Source organism: Schistocerca cancellata, chromosome 12 (genome assembly GCF_023864275.1).
Source record: "Schistocerca cancellata isolate TAMUIC-IGC-003103 chromosome 12, iqSchCanc2.1, whole genome shotgun sequence".
Taxonomy (NCBI): Eukaryota; Metazoa; Arthropoda; class Insecta; order Orthoptera; family Acrididae; genus Schistocerca; species Schistocerca cancellata.
The window spans coordinates 50,900,031-50,919,101 of NC_064637.1; the positions used below are offsets into that span (position 1 = coordinate 50,900,031).

Here is a 19,071-nt window from a genome sequence, read left to right on the forward strand (position 1 = left end):
CCACACATTTAAGTGTGGTTTGCAGTGTAGCCACGTAAATGTAGATGAATATGACGTTCTTTAAAATAATAAAATGCGTTTTATAATTATGATTTTTTCCTGTGACTCAAATGTCTGACAAAAATGTATGTGTGATCAGCCGGAGTAGACAGATTCTGCATGTGTCGAAGAAAGAAAGATCGAACTGTAACAGCCCGTTGACGGCGAAGTCATTAGAGATGAATCAGATGCCCAGTTTGCCAAAGATATTAGCCCGCGCCATTTTCAAATACAAGCAACCAGTCGTTTGCCGAATTCGATTTAGGGAAACCAAGGAACATGCAAATGTGGAAAAAATGGTTCAAATGGCTCTGAACACTATGGGATTCAACAGGGCATCAGTCCCCTAGAACTTAGAACTACATAAACCTGACTTACCTAAGAATATCACAAACATCCATGTCCGAGGTAGGATTGGAACCTGCGACCGTAGCGGTCACGCGGTTCCCGACTGAAGCGCCTACAATCGTCGGCCACTCCGACCGGCTGTAAATGTGGATTGTACGCTGCGATTTGAAGCCCATTTCTCCCGAATGCGAAGCGTCTCGACTGTGCCGATACCGCGCTAGAATTGGCTTAGCGAAGTGTGTGAATAGTCTGTGACGCATGCGCCGTACCGTTTGCCACACGCTCGGATTTTAGCGCCGACTGAAGCCCAGCTATCGTGTTCTTGCGAAGAAACTGCGGCTGACGTATGGCGTGACAATTAGTACCAAGGCCTGCCGCTGCTGTTCGCGGAATACGCTGGCGCCACTGTCGCTGTTGCTACGCCGCAACTTTCTTCCTGCTTCCCTGTTATTCAGTATCAAGGTTCTGTTTCACAAAGACTGTTAGCAGGAAAAGTCCGCTCATGGATTCCATGGAATTCTAAATTACCTCGAACGCACTCGTGCGACGTTCATCTGTTACCACTCAGTTCATCACCCATCCAAGCGATTAAGGTTTCTAGGAAGCCGTGGCGTGTAACCCATAAATTGGCGAACGTAAGCTCACTCGAATTGTAGAAAAAGAGTCCGACGATGTAGAATGGTCGTTCAATATGTAATGTCGCATATTTTTTTCTCGGAACATATTTATCGTTAAGAGTCAGAATGTGGTGACAACATCCATCAACATTGTGGTGTCACCGCCAGACACCACACTTGCTAGGTGGTCCGCTAGTACACGTCGGACCCGCGTGTCGCCACTGTCAGTGATTGCAGACCGAGCGCCGCCACACGGCAGGTCTAGAGAGACTTCCTAGCACTCGCCCCAGTTGTACAGCCGACTTTGCTAGCGATGCTACACTAACAAATACGCTCTTATTTGCCGAGACGATAGTTAGCATAGCCTTCAGCTACGTCATTTGCTACGACCTAGCAAGGTGCCATTACCAGTTTATATTGAGATTATATAATGTATCAACAAGAGCGATGTTCACCAATTATGGAATAAAGTTAAGTATTACTTCAACTACGTACTTTATTTGCTATATTAATAACACTGTCATGTTCCAGACCTCACGCCAGTCAGCGTGAGCTTAACGCGTGCCTTTCGGCATCCCTCGCATAGTGACTTGGCTGTCTTGCCAAGTCACAACAAACATGTCTTGTCCATGTCCTATTTTTCTACGTAGCCTCCATCACGTTCTATGGCCGTACGCCAACGTTGTGGAACAGCATGTATTTCCTGCTGGTAAAAGCTCTTGTCCTGTAGACGTAGCCATGTTTTCACTGCATGACTGTCCCATCATCTTCAAAGTGAGTTCCCCGTAGAGAATCTTTAAGCGGCCCAAAGAGATGGAAGTACGAAAGTGCCAGGTCTCGACAGTAGTGCGGAGTGGATAAGGCAATGTTGTCCAACCCAATTTGGCGATGTGTTCCCGGGTTCTCAATCTTGTGTGTGGACGTGCGTTATCGTGTTGGAGCAAGATTTCTGCTGGATTCTTGTCCGATCGAACACGTCAGAAACGGTTCTCGGGTTTATTCAGAGTCTTCATGTATGACTCTGAATTGATGCTTGACCCTCTTGGCATCACATCCACGAGAATAACGCCATCACAATCCCAGAAGACTGTCACCATGACTCTTCACTTAAAACTTCCGGGCTGATAGGCCGTGGTCGAAGTATAAAACACTCAGCTGACGTTTCGTCTCCGACTGCGGGAGACATCCTCGGAGGTGCGCCGCTTTACCTCAGAGGATGTCTCCCGCAGTCGGAGACGAAACGTCAGGAGAGTGTTTTATACTTCGACCACGGCCTATCAGCCCGGAAGTTTTAAGTGAAGACAATAACGGCCGTGAAAACTTACATTGTATGTCACCATGACTTTTCGGCAGAGGGGGTTGTCATGAATTTCTTCTTTTGTTGTTTATTGATTTATTTAATCATATGGCTAGGGTCCCCCGTCGGGCAAGCCGTTCGCTGTGTGCCGGTCTTTCAATTTGACGCCACTGCGGCGACCTGACGTCAATGAGGCTGATAGGATGATGATGACGACAGCAAAACACCCACTCCCGGGGCGGAGAAAATTCCCCGACCCAGCCGGGAATCGAACCCGTGCCCAGAGAATTGACAATCTGTCACGCCGACCATTCAACTACCGGGGGCGAACTTCATTCTTGGTGAGTGAGGATGATGCCTTTTTGTTTCCGACGCCAAGCGGTGCACCCAGATTTCGTCCCCCGTAACAAACGGTGACAGAAAGGCCTCTCCATCGGTCTCAAAACGCTCCAACAATTCAGACGAAATGGGCTTTCTTTGAAACTTGCACGCAGGCATTAGAATTCAGCGTTATGTCATAAGTTCAAAGGAATCGCTGACGAACTTTAAGAGATTAACGACTTTGAACAAACTAACATTTATTTTTTATAGCGTTTCCCCTTTTATTACATATATACTACACATATACCAGATGGCGCTCGGTCAGGTATATAAAAATACTTACGTGTTCGAATGCAACGTTGTGTCGAAATTTCAAGGAAATCTGCCAAGAAATTTCGATTTTGAACAAACGAACATTTACAGTTTTATGTTCATAGATTATGGTTGATTGGTTGATTTGGGGCAAAGGACCGCACAGCGAGGTCATCAATCCCATAGGATTAGGTAGAGATCGGGAAGGAAGTCGGCCGCGCCCTTCCGAAGGAAACATCCCGGCATTTGTTTGTAGCGATTTAGGGAAATCACGGAAAACTATCAGGATGACTGGGGTCGGGTTTGACCCTTGTCCTCCCGAATGCGAGTCCCGTGTGGTAACCACTGCGCCACCTCACTCGTTATTGATTATGTTAACAAATTTCTGTTCTTGAAATACGTATTCCTTGCTATCTCGACTTTGAATTTTTATCCTCTCTAGAACGTGCTAATAAAATCTGATCGCTTCAGCACATGCAAATGCTTGGGATTATCGTATCAAATATATTCAAATGGTTCAAATGGCTCTAAGCTCTATGGGACTTACCCTCTGAGGTCATCAGTCCCCTAGGCTTAGAGCTAATTAAATCTAAGGACTGAAAGGTCTCTGTTGGATTCCTTTCATGTTAATTTCTTAAATCTGTTGTCATTTACGGCATAAATTCCTTTTCTAAATTTACTGTGGCGTTTCTGACTATCTGGGAGGAGACTGAGTAGTGGAACGTGTTACTTTTACACAAAGACAAGAACGATCTATCACACTACTACACTTTAAAACACAGTTTATATGTAATTCATGTCACACAGTCTCATACGGAACCTACATCTGCTTTCTTTTATATACTGTATATGATAAGATACTGTCATCCCCCTTCCCTTCTGTGTGAGAGGATGAATGGGCAAATGTATTTCTAGTTGCATGCTTGAGGGAAGCAGACAAGCCTGTCTGCTAGAGAACAGTAGGACCAACGTCGGAACAGGTAGCTACGCTTTCTAAAAGCAAAGAGGTTTCTATGCTTAGTATAATCCCGTCCGTCCGTTGTCATGTTGGTATAGGAAGCTGCCCCTCTGGCCACTTCCGTTTGTATTTGTGAGCCACCCCTCAGGAAGGGGCCAGAGCAGTCGGTCCGTGGCGAGCGTCTGAAGTGGTAAGATCTCCGGCTAAGCGCGTGTCTGTTAAGTCCGTAGGACAATGGATTTCTTAAGTTCAGCCTAACTGAAAATTTAATCACCTTTATTTCAGGTTTAGCTCTAAAATATTTAATGTTATCTTAAATTGCAGCGCAGTGTAATTCTCATATGAAGTTCAGAATATCTTCCGGTAGTTGCTTTGTCACTACTTTGTGAGTAAAGTGGAACCACGTGTTGATCAGTAACTCTAACTAAGATCATCAATCTTAAATGCGAATGTGCGTGAGATTATAACGTCTCGTCTTGACAATATTTTTCAATATAGCAACTTTTCTTTATGTTCAACCCACGTGGGGTGTACTTTGTGAGACCAGTACCACGTGCTTATATAACTGTTTGACCCATCAGGTTAATAGTAAGACGTTAGTAACCAGTTCGAGGTTTTTCTTTTGTAAATTGCTTTTCGATCTAATTTATTTTAATTATCAAAATTATTGTGGAGTTATACGCTTTGTGTAAACCAAGTTGACCACGTGAAGCATGTGGTGTAATCATCAAAGTAGCCCTCAGCTATTCTTTTTGGGAAGATTTCACAGAGAGTTACGAATTTAGTATACCAGTGTGTGGTAATTACATGACGGACAGGATTGTGCTATGAACGTAATTTCTTTGGGTGAAAACTGAATCTGTTGGTTGTGGTTAATTTCCTCTTGCTTATGTTTCAACGTTCTTGTGTGTTATTTTATGAATGCAGTGTTGTATGCAGTCTCCCAATCTTGGCTCCATATTTGATGTGTTCCGTAAGATTACAATCTCACATTTTCACAATCCTAAATAAGGCACCGGCTCAGTTATAACTCACGTATAATATGCTGAAATTTCAATGATCAATCTTAAAATAAATTTCCAAATATAAACTGATTTCTTTCTTTTTATTTAAATTCTCCTTATATATATATATATATATATATATATATATATATATATATATATATATATATATATATATATATTACCGGTTGTATGACTATTAAAAGATTATAATCAATGTTAGTCTGATTGGGAATTTGGTAAACCTAGACTGGATACCTGGTGAAACAGTTGCTCAGTAATGCAAGGTTAACTTCCCCAGACAGCTCACAGCTTTTAACCCGCTTTTATTGTCCATCAGTGCCGCTTTCATCATAGCAAATTAAAGTAACAAACTTACAGGACATCACACACATCCATGCCCGAGGCAGGATTCGAACCTGCGAGCGTAGCAGCAGCGCGGTTCCACACTGAAGCGCCTAGAACCGCTTGGCCACAGCGGCCGGCACATATAGAGTCTTTCCAGTGTAACGATTGAGGTATAGTTCTTCCAGTGCACCAAAATCGTCGTGATAAGCTTGGACTAATAAACGTAACATTTCGTTACTGGATTCACATGTGCAAGTAGTTTCCATTACGATGGTTCCGAGGCTGCATAAAACCGGAATGCTCCACCTTTTCGTTCCACCTGTTAGATGTATCGTCTGGCAGACTAGGTGATACGTCACAGCAGGGCTTCCCAATGTGTGGTCCGCCTATCCCTTGGTGGTCCGACGGCTCTTTCTATGGGGTGCGCGGCCACCTTTCACCAAATCGTGTAAAATAGTGAGTAAAATTAGTGAATAAAAACGTGAAAATCAACTTCATCACTAATTTTTCGTGTGAAAAACATGTGTACTTTTACTTCAGGTCGTATTCCCAAGCAGCCTTTGCCGTTCCTAAGTGAGACCGCATACACAGTAGACGTGGCCACTGTTTCTATGTTTCGATACAGTGTATCGATACGTGGAACTGTTTCAGTGTTTCCGAACGGCTGTGGTTCACTGTTTCGAAACAGTGGTGTTTCATTCCGCCCCTGTCTCGGATATCCGGACCAGACACAAAAACTGTATCGTTGTTCTCAATGAAGAGACGTCTACAGACGTTAAAGTAACTTCTGGCGTGCCACAGGGGAGTGTTATGGGACCATTGCTTTTCAGAATATATATAAATGACCTAGTAGTGTCGGAAGTTTCGTGCGGCTTTTCACGGATGATGCTGTAGTATACAGAAAAGTTGCAGCATTAAAAAATTGCAGCGAAATGCAGGAAGATCTGCAGCGGATAGGCACTTGGTGCAGGGAGTCGCAGCTGACCCTTAACATAGACAAATGTAATGTATTGCTAATACATAGAAAGAAGGATCCTTTATTGTACGATTATATGATAGCGGAACAAACACTGGTAGCAGTTACTTCTGTAAAATGTCTGAGAGTATGCGTGCAGAACGATTTGAAGTGGAATGATCATATAAAATTAATTGCTGGTAAGGCAGGTGCCAGGTTGAGACTCATTGGGAGAGTCCTTAGAAAATGTAGTCCATCAACAAAGGACGTGGCTTACAAAAAACTCATTCGACCTATACTTGAGTATTGCTCATCAGTGTGGGATCCGTACCAGGTCGGATTGACAGAGGGAGATAGAGAAGATCCAAAGAAGAGCGGCGCGTTTCGTCACAGGGTTATTTGCTAAGCGTGGTAGCGTTACAGAGATGTTTAGCAAACTCAAGTGGCAGACTCTGCAAGAGAGGCGTTCTGCATCGCGGTGTAGCTTGCTGTCCAGGTTTCGAGAGGGTGCGTTTCTGGATGATGTATCGAATATATTGCTGCCCCCCTACTTATATCTCCCGAGGAGATCACGAATGTAAAATTAAGAGATATTCGAGCGCGCACGGAGGCTTTCTGGCAGTCGTTCTTCCCGCGAACCATACGCGACTGGAACAGGAAAGGGAGGTAATGACAGTGGCACATAAAGTGCCCTCCGCCACGCACCGTTGAGTGGCTTGCGGAGCATGAATGTAGATGAATGTAGATGTAGATGTTGTTTCAAAATATGGCTGTTTCAGTCCACCTGTGCTTGGAACGGACTGATTGTATCGAAACAGTGATGTTTCATTCCGCTCTGTGTCGGACGAGATTCGGGCTCGGCACAGGTACTGAAACACAACATACCACTTCGTGAAACACTTCCAAGAGTGTCGAAATCTTTTTGACAAGCAATAGCATGAAGCTTAAGATATCCGAAAATAAAGCTTCGTTTCTGGATGACTGTCCTATTCCGAAATGGCGTAACATTTGCTTTATAAACATTAACCAAACAATAAAACAACGCATACTATTCACATTCAAAATAATAAATATGTGAAAACCATTCAGTTAAATTACACTTTTCTTATAACATACGCTTCTCTGTTCAAGTACAGTAATCATATTAAGAAACGCAAGTAAGCCTACAACATTTTGAATAAAAAAAAAGGCGTAGAGTGACAGTTATTATACATATACATGAATTTAATGTAGGTATAATTGCAAGCAATCTGTTTGACGTATCACTGATAGTGTAATGGTGAACGGGAAGGGCTGGGAAGCATGGTGAATTTATAGTAACGGTTCGAAACACCTTGAAAGACAAAATTTTTCCTGTTACATTTTGTTATGTATTCGAATTATTTGGCATTATTTGTGAGTCTATAGTCACAGTGCCTATTATCCACAATGATTCCCTTTGTGTGCATGGGAATTAGCAGGATGGGTATATTCCCATACTAGCGGAATGTGGGAATCCCAGTAGCATATCCGTTGTTTCTGCAGTTCGCTCCCACCTCCAGTTCCGTTCGTGGTGGTTCTTCTGTCTTCAGCTATGGCTGTCCTCAGCCAATTGAAAAGTATGAAAGTCACACGACACGAAAGCAGCGCATTTGCTGCATGAAATACGAAACTGCCAAGACGCCTAACATAGTTTCATACTTTCTGCGATATGATTAGCGCTCTCGCACCTCATTTGTGTTTATATGGACATACCTATACAGTAGACATTCAAGATGATAAAATGTCTAGGTTTATTAGATTACAAAACACAAACTGTTTCACTGTTTCGCAACAGCGTATCGAAACATTACATTGTACTGTTTCATTTGTTTCGAAACAGTTACGTGTTTCAGTTTGCCCATCTCTAATACACAGTTTGGTGCCGGAGAATGCGGCTTCTCTGATCGACTGTTTCGCAGCAATACGGGGGTCGTTTGTGCGCCGGCTCACGCCGCTGAAACCTGTTACGCATGCGCGGAGCGATTTTTGTCGACCAATCACAGCGCTCGCTGGCACGTGTGCGGGGCCCCAGGCATCATTAAATGTTGAACTTGCTTTGTCAGTGCACTACCTATTTCATAAGTCGATTTTTGACCAGTTTATTACTTCTAACATGGATAGGTGGTTGAAGTCAGGATCACTGAAGAAGGGTGCAGTTTCTCCATCGCCTTCACAACAAGGGAAGTTTCCATTTGAAATGAATGAGGAGAGAGGACGACCAAAGGAAGAACAATCACAAGAAGCTCCACAGCCGGATTTGTTATGTGAAAATAACCTCCTCTGCCAGAATTGTTTCCTTTGAGAAGAAAAGTCTTACATCATGTGAAATGCTTTGTCTTCTTATATAGAAATAAGAGTCTGTTTGTTTTCCTAATTTGTTTACAGTCGAGGCTGACTGCCACGATATAGTGTCTTAAGTAGAAGTTGTCAGCTGTGGCTAAACTGTTGCCATGTCGCCTGCCAGTTGCCATTCATTAGATACGCAAAGACGTAAAAATAACTAGACTTTCCGAGCTGTTTACATGGGCACGAAAATCGATTGTGGAACTGGAAATCAGCTTTATTGAAACAAATTTCCAGAATCGATTCTGAAGTGTTTACCTGACCAACCAAAAGCGGAACTGGGGACATCGGCTCATGCGAAATCCGCTGCGGGGGAGGCGGGGGGGGGGGGGTCATTGGGAACATGGCACTTACATTAACCCTGGGACGCCCAAGCCTTTTTTTCTAACTTGGATGCGTAAGGGGGGGTTCGGCGAGCCCACAGGTATTAAATAAGTTTACTGACGAAAAATTACAACTTCCAAATGGTTTATGTATTTTCACTAAGGCATCGGTTTATAAATGTTGTTAATTGTTATAAATATTGGATTGAGTGAATAAAAAATTGACGTATTGCAATACAAAATACAGATGTGTTCATATACAATAGACTACTCTGAGTCCTCAAATTCAAGGCAAGAAACACACTTCACAATTTTTTCTGAATGTGTGGTACACACATGTTTATGACACTGTCCACAATACTTTTTTGGTTTACTTATATTGTTGTCCTTCTGCTTCGCTGTTTTAGCTTCTCTTACACAAATATGGCACCGACCTTTCCCTGCAGGAGGCTGACGTGCTTCTGTTGTCACTTCTTTGATTTTCTTTTGTAGAATAGTCTCCATTGATTGAACAATTCGGTTAGATAACCCTCTTGCATTGGCACTTCTTTCTTCTACCTGCAATTTCACTAGTTCCATCCCAGCTTGCAGAAGATAAAGTTTTCGTTTGTTGTGTTTCTTCTCATTCCATCTTGGATGTTGCTGGATGTATATGGTGGTTGCATTGATAGCACAAATGTCGATGAGGGAGTAAAATACAGATAGAGGCCATCTCTTTGTTCCCCTCTTGCAGGTGTACACACACGCCATTTGATCAATGGTAGCAATTCCACCTTTAGTGGAATTATAATATGCATTTATCTCGGTTTTATTCTTCTCTCCTCCAACAGTGCCTTTATCTTGGTGCACTGTTGCCAAACATCAGGAAGTTTTTACTTGGTTTCGTTTTTGCTGTGTAGGACACCAATGTTACTGGAGGCCTACGTGTTGGGAACTGCACTAACTCACTGCAAGTTTACAAGGTAAATAACAGCTGACTGACGTTAACAATCACTTCTTCTGAAAGTAAACCGATTGTTGTGAATATCAAGAATAGCAAGCAACAAGAAACTAACTTGCATTGCTGTAGCGATGAGAAATATTTAGGGAAATTTTCTATAGCATGCAAGCCTAAGGGGGGGGGGGGGGAGGGGGGACGTTTGTTGGACCCATAATAAGTTTATTTATTTTTTCTTTCAAAGCAGGAATTTTCTATAAAATATATTCACACTAACGTTTCATAAAATAGCCAACAAATAATAACTCAAAGGGAATATGTAGTATGAAAGTTACTTGGGCAAAAGCAGGAGACATAAGAAAATTGTGGGTTCAACGAGTTCCCCCCCCCCCCCCCCTTAGGCGTCCTAGGGTTAAGAAGCTTTCAGCTATCAGTTCCCATGGGTTTCGCTCCGAAATTTAATGTTACTGTGCTCTTTGACTGACTAGGGGCCGCCATGGATTTTCGACTGAAGATGGGGTCCGCCAGCTGAAAAGGTTGGGAAGCCCTGCGTCACAGCATTCCGACTCTTTCTCTCTCCCTCCCTCCCTCTCTCCCCTCCCCCTCTCTCTCTCTCTCACTCTCTCTCTCTCTCTCTCTCTCTCTCTCTCTCTCTCTCTCTCTCTCACACACACACACACACAAACACACACACACACGCACAGACATATCGTTGTGTCATACGAGCCAGAAATGGCGTGACAGTTTCTTCCCAGTGTGATAAAGAGATCATGCAAACACGCACGCACCAGGCACACCGTGACACGGCTGATACTGTTATCTGCCGGCCTCTGGCTGGTTCCAAATCTCTCCTGCAGTCGCGTTCACCTCTCAGCTACCGATACAACTTCTCACTTATATAGTTTTTTTTCCACACCACTTTAACCTGCTCGTTGAACTTACCCGGTTTCTGAAATAACCAATTTCGTTTTTTTATTTCCCTTATTTCCTGCAATAAATGTAGAAATCGAACAAAGATTTTGACTGCCTCAGTTTCAAGATACATAAAATCAAAATACTAAAATAAACTGCCACGTAAAGAAAAATTAGTTCGTCCACCGGTAGCCGCTTTCCTCGAAAAGTGAGAAGTGATTCAGTACTGCAAAAAAACAAAAAGTATCCTGTTGTTGTTGTTGTCTTCAGCCCGAAACTGGTTTGATACAGCTCTCCATGCTACTCTATCCTTCTTCACCTCCGAGTACCTACTGCAACCTACATCCTTCAGAATCTGCTTAATGTATTCATCAGTTGGTCTCCCTCTACGATTTTGACCCTCCACGCTTCCATCCAATACCAAATTGGTGATACCTTGACGCCTGAAAATGTGTCCTACCAACCAGTCCCTTCTTCTAGTCAAGTTGTGCCACAAACTCCTCTTCTCCCCAATTCTATTTAATACCTCCTCATTAGTTATGTGATCTACCCATCTAATCTTCAGCATTCTTCTGTAGCATCACATTTCGAAAGCTTCTATTCTCTTCTTGTCTAAACTATTCACTCCATACAAATACTTTTAGAAAAGACTTCCCGGCACTTAAATCTATTCTCGATGTTAACAAATCTGTCTTCTTCACAAACGCTTTTCTTGCATAGCCAGCCTACATTTTATATCCTCTCTACTTCGACCATCATCAGTAATTTAGCTGCCCAAACAGCAAAATTCATGTACTACTTTAACTGTCTCATTTCCTAGTCTAATTCCTTCAGCATCGCCTGATTTAATTCGACTACATCCACGTTTTGATTTTGTGGTGTCACCGCCAGACACCACACTAGCTAGGTGGTAGCCTTTAAATCGCCCGCGGTCCGTTAGTATACGTCGGACCCGCGTGTTGCCACTATCAGTGATTGCAGACCGAGCGCCGCCGCATGGCAGGTCTAGTCTAGAGAGACTCCCTAGCACTCGCCCCAGTTGTACAACCGACTTTGCTAGCGATGGTTCACTGTCTACAGACGCTCTCATTTGCAGAGACAACAGTTTAGCATAGCCTTCAGCTACGTCATTTGCTATACGACCTAGCAAGGCGTCATATTCTTCAAGAATATGTGTGGAGTGTGGCATGCTATGAGTGTGAAACATGGACTCTCGGGACAGAGGAAGATCAGAACCTAAATTCTTTTGAAATGTGGTGCTATAGACGCATGCTCAAAATAAAATGGATCGACAAGGTCACAAACGAAGTGGTTCTGGAAACAGCAGGTGAGAAGAGAAGCTTCTGGAACAATATCAGTTCTACAAATATCCCGCTAAATGACAACGAGGGAAAAAATTAGAAAACAGAATTCAAGCGAAAGTTACCAAGAGTCGTTTTTGACACGCGCCATTCGGGACAGGAAAAGAAGATTGGGGAAGTGACACGGTACACAATGTACCCTCCGCCACACACCGGGCGATGACTTTCCCACTGCTGCCTCGATGTAGAGAGAGACACTTTTAGTTAGGTGGCCGAACTCGCCTATCCTGTAACTACGACAGCTTACTAGCGCACGACTTACGTTCATTTCGCATTGTGGAAATTGCACAACCTTTGATAGCTTCAGTGGGGTAGTGAGTAGGGAAACATGCTGAAGGGAAGCCGTTCTCCAACCTTCTAATTGCAGCTTTCTTAATATTTTCATGCACCAGCACAGTGAAGCTAAGAAGCGAGTTTACTCTGTCAGCACCAAAGCAAATACTGCGAGACCTGGAAGCGATTCAGCGCATCCATCCAAGCACAAAACCATACAGTGACATAATATGGGTACGTACCATCACTATCGGAAGATGAAGAGGAGGAGGAAGACGAGCTGGAACCTGGAATTTGACGAGAAAGAAGAAATCAGCACGTAAGTGCTTACCATATCACATACAGAACTGCAGGGCAACTAAAAGGGAGGAAAAGAAAAAGCAGTGAGACATTTCCAATGAATCTTCTAGTTACAGCGCTATTGAAATGTCACATTGCTATTGTTTTGAAATGAGTCATTTGTTGTTGATAAAATTATCTGTACGTAATGCATACTGCGGTCCACCATCGTAGCTTATTGGTCCAGCGATCATCGCTTCATTTGTGACCCGGCAGCAAATGTCTGGCGCTTGGCCCAGCAAATATTGGTCTTCCTCACACGTGCCACTCCTGACCGAATAACAACACAAACTGTGTTGTCCCAGGATGACACGTGCTACCAACAGCAGAAGACTCACTCTGTGAATTGCTTCAGCGGCTTTGCAGTTCGATATTTACTTGCGAGAAAAGGGAAAAAAATTGTAAATTTGTGATAAGTTCCTATGGGACCAAACTGTTCATCGGTCTCTAGGCTTACGCACTAGTTAATCTAACTTATGCTGAGGACAACACACAGCCGGACGGGGTTGGCCGAAGGGTTCTAGGCGCTACAGTCTGGAACCGCGCGACCGCTACGGTCCCAGGTTCGAATCCTGCCTCGGGCATGGATGTGTGTGATGTCCTTAGGTTAGTTAGGTTTCAGTAGTTCGAAGTTGTAGGGGACTGAGGACCTCAGATTTTAAGTCCCATAGTGCTCAGAGCCATTTGACAAAACACACACACAGACACACACCCATGCCCGAGGCAGGACTCAAACACATCAGACAGGGGGGGGGGGGGGGGCGAGAAGAGTATTCTAGTTTCTCGGGCTTATACAGAGGAACGACATTGCACCATTGTTCATAATGCGAAATAAAGGCAATACTTTTGCAGTTTCCTTTAGAGTACTTTCTACGACCCGCCGGGCAGTCGGGATGTCTGAAGCACAATTGTAGATGTTTTGATACAGCGATCCCCAACGGTGTACCCCTTTATTCTGAGAAGACAGGCAAATGCCGGGATGGTTCCTCTGAAAGGGCACGGCCGACTTCCTTCCCAATCCTTCCCTAATCCGATGAGACCGATGACCACGCTGTCTGGTCTTCTTCCCCAAACAAACCAACCAACAGAGAAGACATGCGTGGAATTGCTCCACTGATACGTCTAGCTTCATGGTCTTCACTCCGCAGGTCCGAAGAAAAAAACTGTGCTACTTACACTTGTTATACCATCTCACTCCTTTCTTAGTTAAGATACGACTGTTGGGATTGGGTTAGCTATGGGCCACCGCCTGAAGTGGTGCAGACATTTTTGTTTTTAGGGTCAAAGTGGCGGCGGCAAGTAGACCCCATATTTTATGGGTTCCTTCATAATCAGGAATGTGAAAAAAATTGGTCAACGCTACAGACCCTCATGCGGGGGATCGGTGGTTCGATTCCCGCTGCTGCCATGAATGTTTCCTTACAAGGGGACCCTTCATACTGCAAATCACGGATGTTGATGCGCTTCAGTTATGTTGTAGAGGTACTTACCCTGATACCTGGTCATCCGTTTTTTTAGCGACCGTCTTTGGTTTTTGAGAAAATCGATTTTGAAGTTAATTGCGCGCTTTGTATACCCATAACATTACACCTACTCCGAGCGAGTCAGCGTAGCGTAGCGGTAAAGGTTCACAGCTAGCGCGGTGGTTATACCGTGTTCTAATCCTACTCCCATAAGTTTTTTATGTATGCAAGAAGCGTCCGGAAAATTTGGTCCTCACGTTCAAATACGAGTAGGCGAGTTAACTGGGAAATACAGAAATGTAGTCGTCTCCTGCACGAAATCCGGGAAGTTCACGAAACTGGTGTACGAAGAATTTTTGCGTTCTGTATCTCTTCCGTACGTGGGATAGAAAAAATTTTTGTACATTATCGATTTGTGGGGAGGGCAAGCCGATTCAACTTTATACGATCATTTATTCACTGATGAAAGAAAAGCGAGCACCTGCACCCTAAAAGTGGTCCCACCAAAGTGCACTCCTTATTGCCATCCCTGAGACGTTTTTTTACCGACAGGTGAAAATCTTCACGAAAACTATTCAGAATGCTCCCGACTTCATGAAAGACAATAGGGAGATTGCTTCTAGGGAATATTTGATAAAATTACATTCGCTAATCCTACATCAATTCAGCGCACCTAATTTTGAAAGCACGATTTGCCCATGGTTCGCATCGAAACTAGCGGATGAAAAAGAAATCTTTTTGAATGCAAAAGAATTGTGTTCCCCGGTATCGCTCGTGAAGAAACCGTGCACCTGCAAGACGGTTGTTTTCAGAAAATGCGCGTGGTGCTGCGAAAATTTGTGCTTCGGTTGTTACTATCATAAGAATCAACCACAATATTAAACTTCCTGGTAGATTAAAACTGTGTGCCCGACCAACACTCAAACTCGGGACCTTTGCCTTTCGCGGGCAAGTGCTCTACCACTTTTTTTTTTTTTTTTTTTGTTCAAATGACTCTGAGCACCATGGGACTTAAACATCTGACGTCATCAGTCCCCTAGAACTTAGAACTACTTAAACCTAACTAACCTAAGCACATCACACACATCCATGCCCGAGGCAGGATTCGAACCTGCGACCGTGGCGGTCGCGCGGTTCCAGACTGAAGCGCTAAGAACCGCTCGGCCACTCCAGCCGGCTTTTTTTTTTTTTAATCTCATTTTGTTCGCTGTTGTTCGTTGCATCTGCTCGGGGCGGACATCGTAAGACATCCGTTTTTGTTCGTTGTTGATCCATTAACTCAGTTTTTTTTTTATTACAGAAGGCAGCTATCCCTCTGAAAGAACACGGTGACCTACCGTGCCGGCTAGGCATCTGAGCTACCGAAGCACGACTCACGCCCGGTCCTCACAGCTTTACTTCTGCCAACATCTCGTCTCCTACCTTCCAAACTTTACAGAAGCTCTCCTGCGAACCTGCAGAACTGGCACTCCTGAAAGAAAGGATACTGCGGAGACATGGCTTATCCCCCAGGCTGTGGCTAAGCCATGTCTTCGCAGTATCCTTTCTTTCAGGAGTGCTAGTTCTGCAGGTTCGCAGGAGAGCTTCTGTAAACTTTGGAAGGTAGGAGACGAGGTACTGGCAGAAGTAAAGCTGTGAGGATCGGGCGTGAGTCGTGCTTCGGTAGTTCAGACGCTGCCGCCACGGTAGCTCAGCGTGTTTGGTCAGAGAGCCGTTTGGCCTCTGTAATAAAAAAACTGAGTGGAAGGATCAACCACCGAACTTAAACGGGATGTCTTGCGACGTCCGCAACGACCAAACACAACGATCAATAACGAACAAAATGCAAAAAAAAAAAAAAAAAAAAAAAAAAAAAAAAAAAAAAAAACGGTAGAGCACTTGCCCGCGAAAGACAAAGGTCCCGAGTTCGAGTCTCGGTCAGGCACACAGTTTTAATCTGCCAGGAAGTTTCATATCAGCGCACACTCCGCTGCAGAGTGAAAATCTCATTCTGCAACCACAATATTGTTCTGACACATCAAGCAATGTGGACGATGAAAAATAAGATTTTGTAATATTGTATGACAGAAAAAAATTAATAACTGAATATATCTATGAAGTAAAATTGAAAAATTCGGTCAATTTTGAAAAAAAAAGGTACACAAGCAGGATTTCAACATGGTATCTCCAGTAGAGTAGCCGTGAACATTTACCGCTGCGCTACGCTGACTTGCTCGAAACATGCGTAATGTTACAGGTATATACATAGCGCAATGAACTTCAAAATAGATTTTCTCAAAACCCAAGGCCCGTCGCTAAAAAACCGGTTAGCCACGTACTCAGGGTAAATGCCTCTACAACATATTTGAAGCGCATCAAAATCCATGATTTACGGTTTGGAGGGTCCCCTTGTTAGTGAGAGCATTGGGCAAGGGTACCCTCAAACTCGCGAGGCCACCTGAGGACCTGTTGGATGGAGAGGTATCGGCCCCAACTTCTAAACGCATCAGATGAAACCGCAGTTGCGAATAATGCCTACCACCATCAGCTGTAGAATGGAATGACGCCAATGAAAATTTATACCACACCAGGACTAGATCCCCGGTTTCTCGCTTATCCCGAGTGGTACCTTATAATTAGGCTATCGGTGTACGAATCATAGCCTGACCCAATCTTCCAAATGTCGTCAATCATACGTTGAAATCCTGGTTCGAGTCCCGGTCCGACAAAAATTTTCATTGTCATCATTCCATTCTACAGCTGATGGTTGTCATTACTTGCAATTGCGAATTCATTTGATGTGTGACACTGCAATATTGTACCAACTTCTACATCTACAACTACGTCTACATCCATACTCCGCAAGCCACCTGACGGTGTGTGGCGGAGGGTACCTTGAGTACCTCTATCGGTTCTCCCTTCTATTCCAGTCTCGTATTGTTCGTGGAAAGAAGGATTGTCGGTATGCCTCTGTGTGGGCTCTAATCTCTCTGGTTTCATCCTCATGGTCTCTTCGTGAGATATACGTAGGAGGGAGCAATATACTGCTTGACTCCTCGGTGAAGGTATGTTCTCGCAACTTCAACAAAAGCCCGTACCGAGCTACTGAGTGTCTCTCCTGCAGAGTCTTCCATCTATCATCTCTGTAACGCTTTCGCGATTACTAAATGATCCTGTAACGAAGCGCTCTCTCTCCGTTGGATCTTCTCCATCTCTTCTATCAACCCTATCTGGTACGGATCCCACACTGCTGAGCAGTATTCAAGCAGTGGGCGAACAAGCGTACTGTAACCTACTTCCTTTGTTTTCGGATTGCCTTTTCTTAGCATTCTTCCAATGAATCTCAGTCTGGCATCTGCTTTACCGACGATCAACTTTATATGATCATTCCATTTTAAATCACTCCTAATGCGTACTCCCAGATAATTTATGGAATTAACTCCTTCCAGTTCCTGATCTGCTATTTTTGTGGCTAAATGATAAGGGAGCTATCTTTCTATGTATTCGCAGCTGTGGTGTCACCGCCAGACATCACACTTGCTTGCTTGGTGGTAGCCTTTAAATCGGCCGCGGTCCGTTAGTATACGTCGGACCCGCGTGTCGCCACTATCAGTGATTGCAGACCGAGCGCCGCCACACGGCAGGTCTAGAGAGACTTCCTAGCACTCGCCCCAGTGGTACAACCGACTTTGCTAGCGATGGTTCACTGACAAAATACGCTCTCATTTGCCGAGACGATAGTTAGCATAGCCTTCAGCTACGTTATTTGCTACGACCTAGCAAGGCGCCATTGCCAGTTACTATCGAGATTATGAATAATGTACCATCAAGAGCGATGTTCACCATTTATGGATTAAAGTTAAGTATCCCAACAGCTACGTACGTTTTTTGCTAAAGTCTAATTACCTTGTCCTGTTCCAGACCTCACGCAAGCCTGCGTGAGCTAAAACGCGTGCCTTTCGGCTTCCTCTAGTATACCGGGTTGGCTCTCCTGCCAACCCACAACAGCAGCACATTTCACTTGTCTACATTGAGATTCAATTGCCATTCCCTGCACCATGCGTCAATTCGTTGCAGATCCTCCTGCATTTCAGTACAATATTCCATTGTTACAACCTCTCGATACACCTCAGCATCATCTGCAAAAAGACTCAGTGAACTTCCGATGTCATCCACAAGGTCATTTATGTATATTGTGAACAGCAACGGTCCTATGACACTCCCCTGCGGCACACCTGAAATCACTGTTACTTCGGAAGACTTCTCTCCATTGAGAATGACATGCTGCGTTCTGTTATCTAGGAACTCTTCAATCCAATCACACAATTGGTCTGATACTCCATATGCTCTTACTTTGTTGATTAAACGACTGTGGGGAATTGTATCGAACGCCTTGCGGAAGTCAAGAAACACGGCATCTCCCTGTGAACCCGTGTATATGGCCCTCTGAGTCTCGTGGACGAATAGTGCGAGCTGGGTTTCACACGACCGTCTTTTTCGAAACCCATGCTGATTCCTACAGAGTAGATTTCTAGTCTCCAGAAACTCGAACATAATACGTGTGCCAAAATTCTACAACTGATCGACGTTAGGGATATACGTCTATAGTTCTGCACATCTGTTCGACGTCCCTTCTTGAAAACAGGGATGTCCTGTGCCCTTTTCCAATCCTTTGGAACGCTACGCTCTTCTAGAGACCTACGGCACACCACTGCAAGAAGGGGGGCAAGTTCCTTCGCGTACTCTGTTTAAAATCGAACTGGTATCCCATCAGGTCCTGCGGCCTTTCCTCTTTTGAGCGATTTTAATTGTTTCTCTATCCCTCTGTCGTCTATTTCGATATCGACCATTTTGTCATCTGTACGACAATCTAGACAGGACCTACAGTGCAGGCTTCCTCTGTGAAACAGCTTTGGAAAAA

At 44.1% G+C, this 19,071-nt stretch overlaps 1 protein-coding gene across 3 annotated transcripts in view; it reads right to left on the reverse strand.

Annotated features, from left to right (window-relative positions):
* The window catches only part of LOC126109629 (natterin-3-like), a 117,507-nt gene that overhangs the window by 83,752 nt on the left and 14,684 nt on the right, over window positions 1-19,071 (reverse strand). For 2 of the 3 annotated variants that reach the window (XM_049914675.1, XM_049914673.1), the window contains exon 2: window positions 12,612-12,656. The exons of the other annotated variant lie outside the window; for it this stretch is intronic. In XM_049914675.1, coding sequence (XP_049770632.1) covers window positions 12,612-12,656 — 45 coding nt within the window. The remainder of the gene's footprint in view (window positions 1-12,611; window positions 12,657-19,071) is intronic. 3 annotated transcript variants of the gene reach the window in all.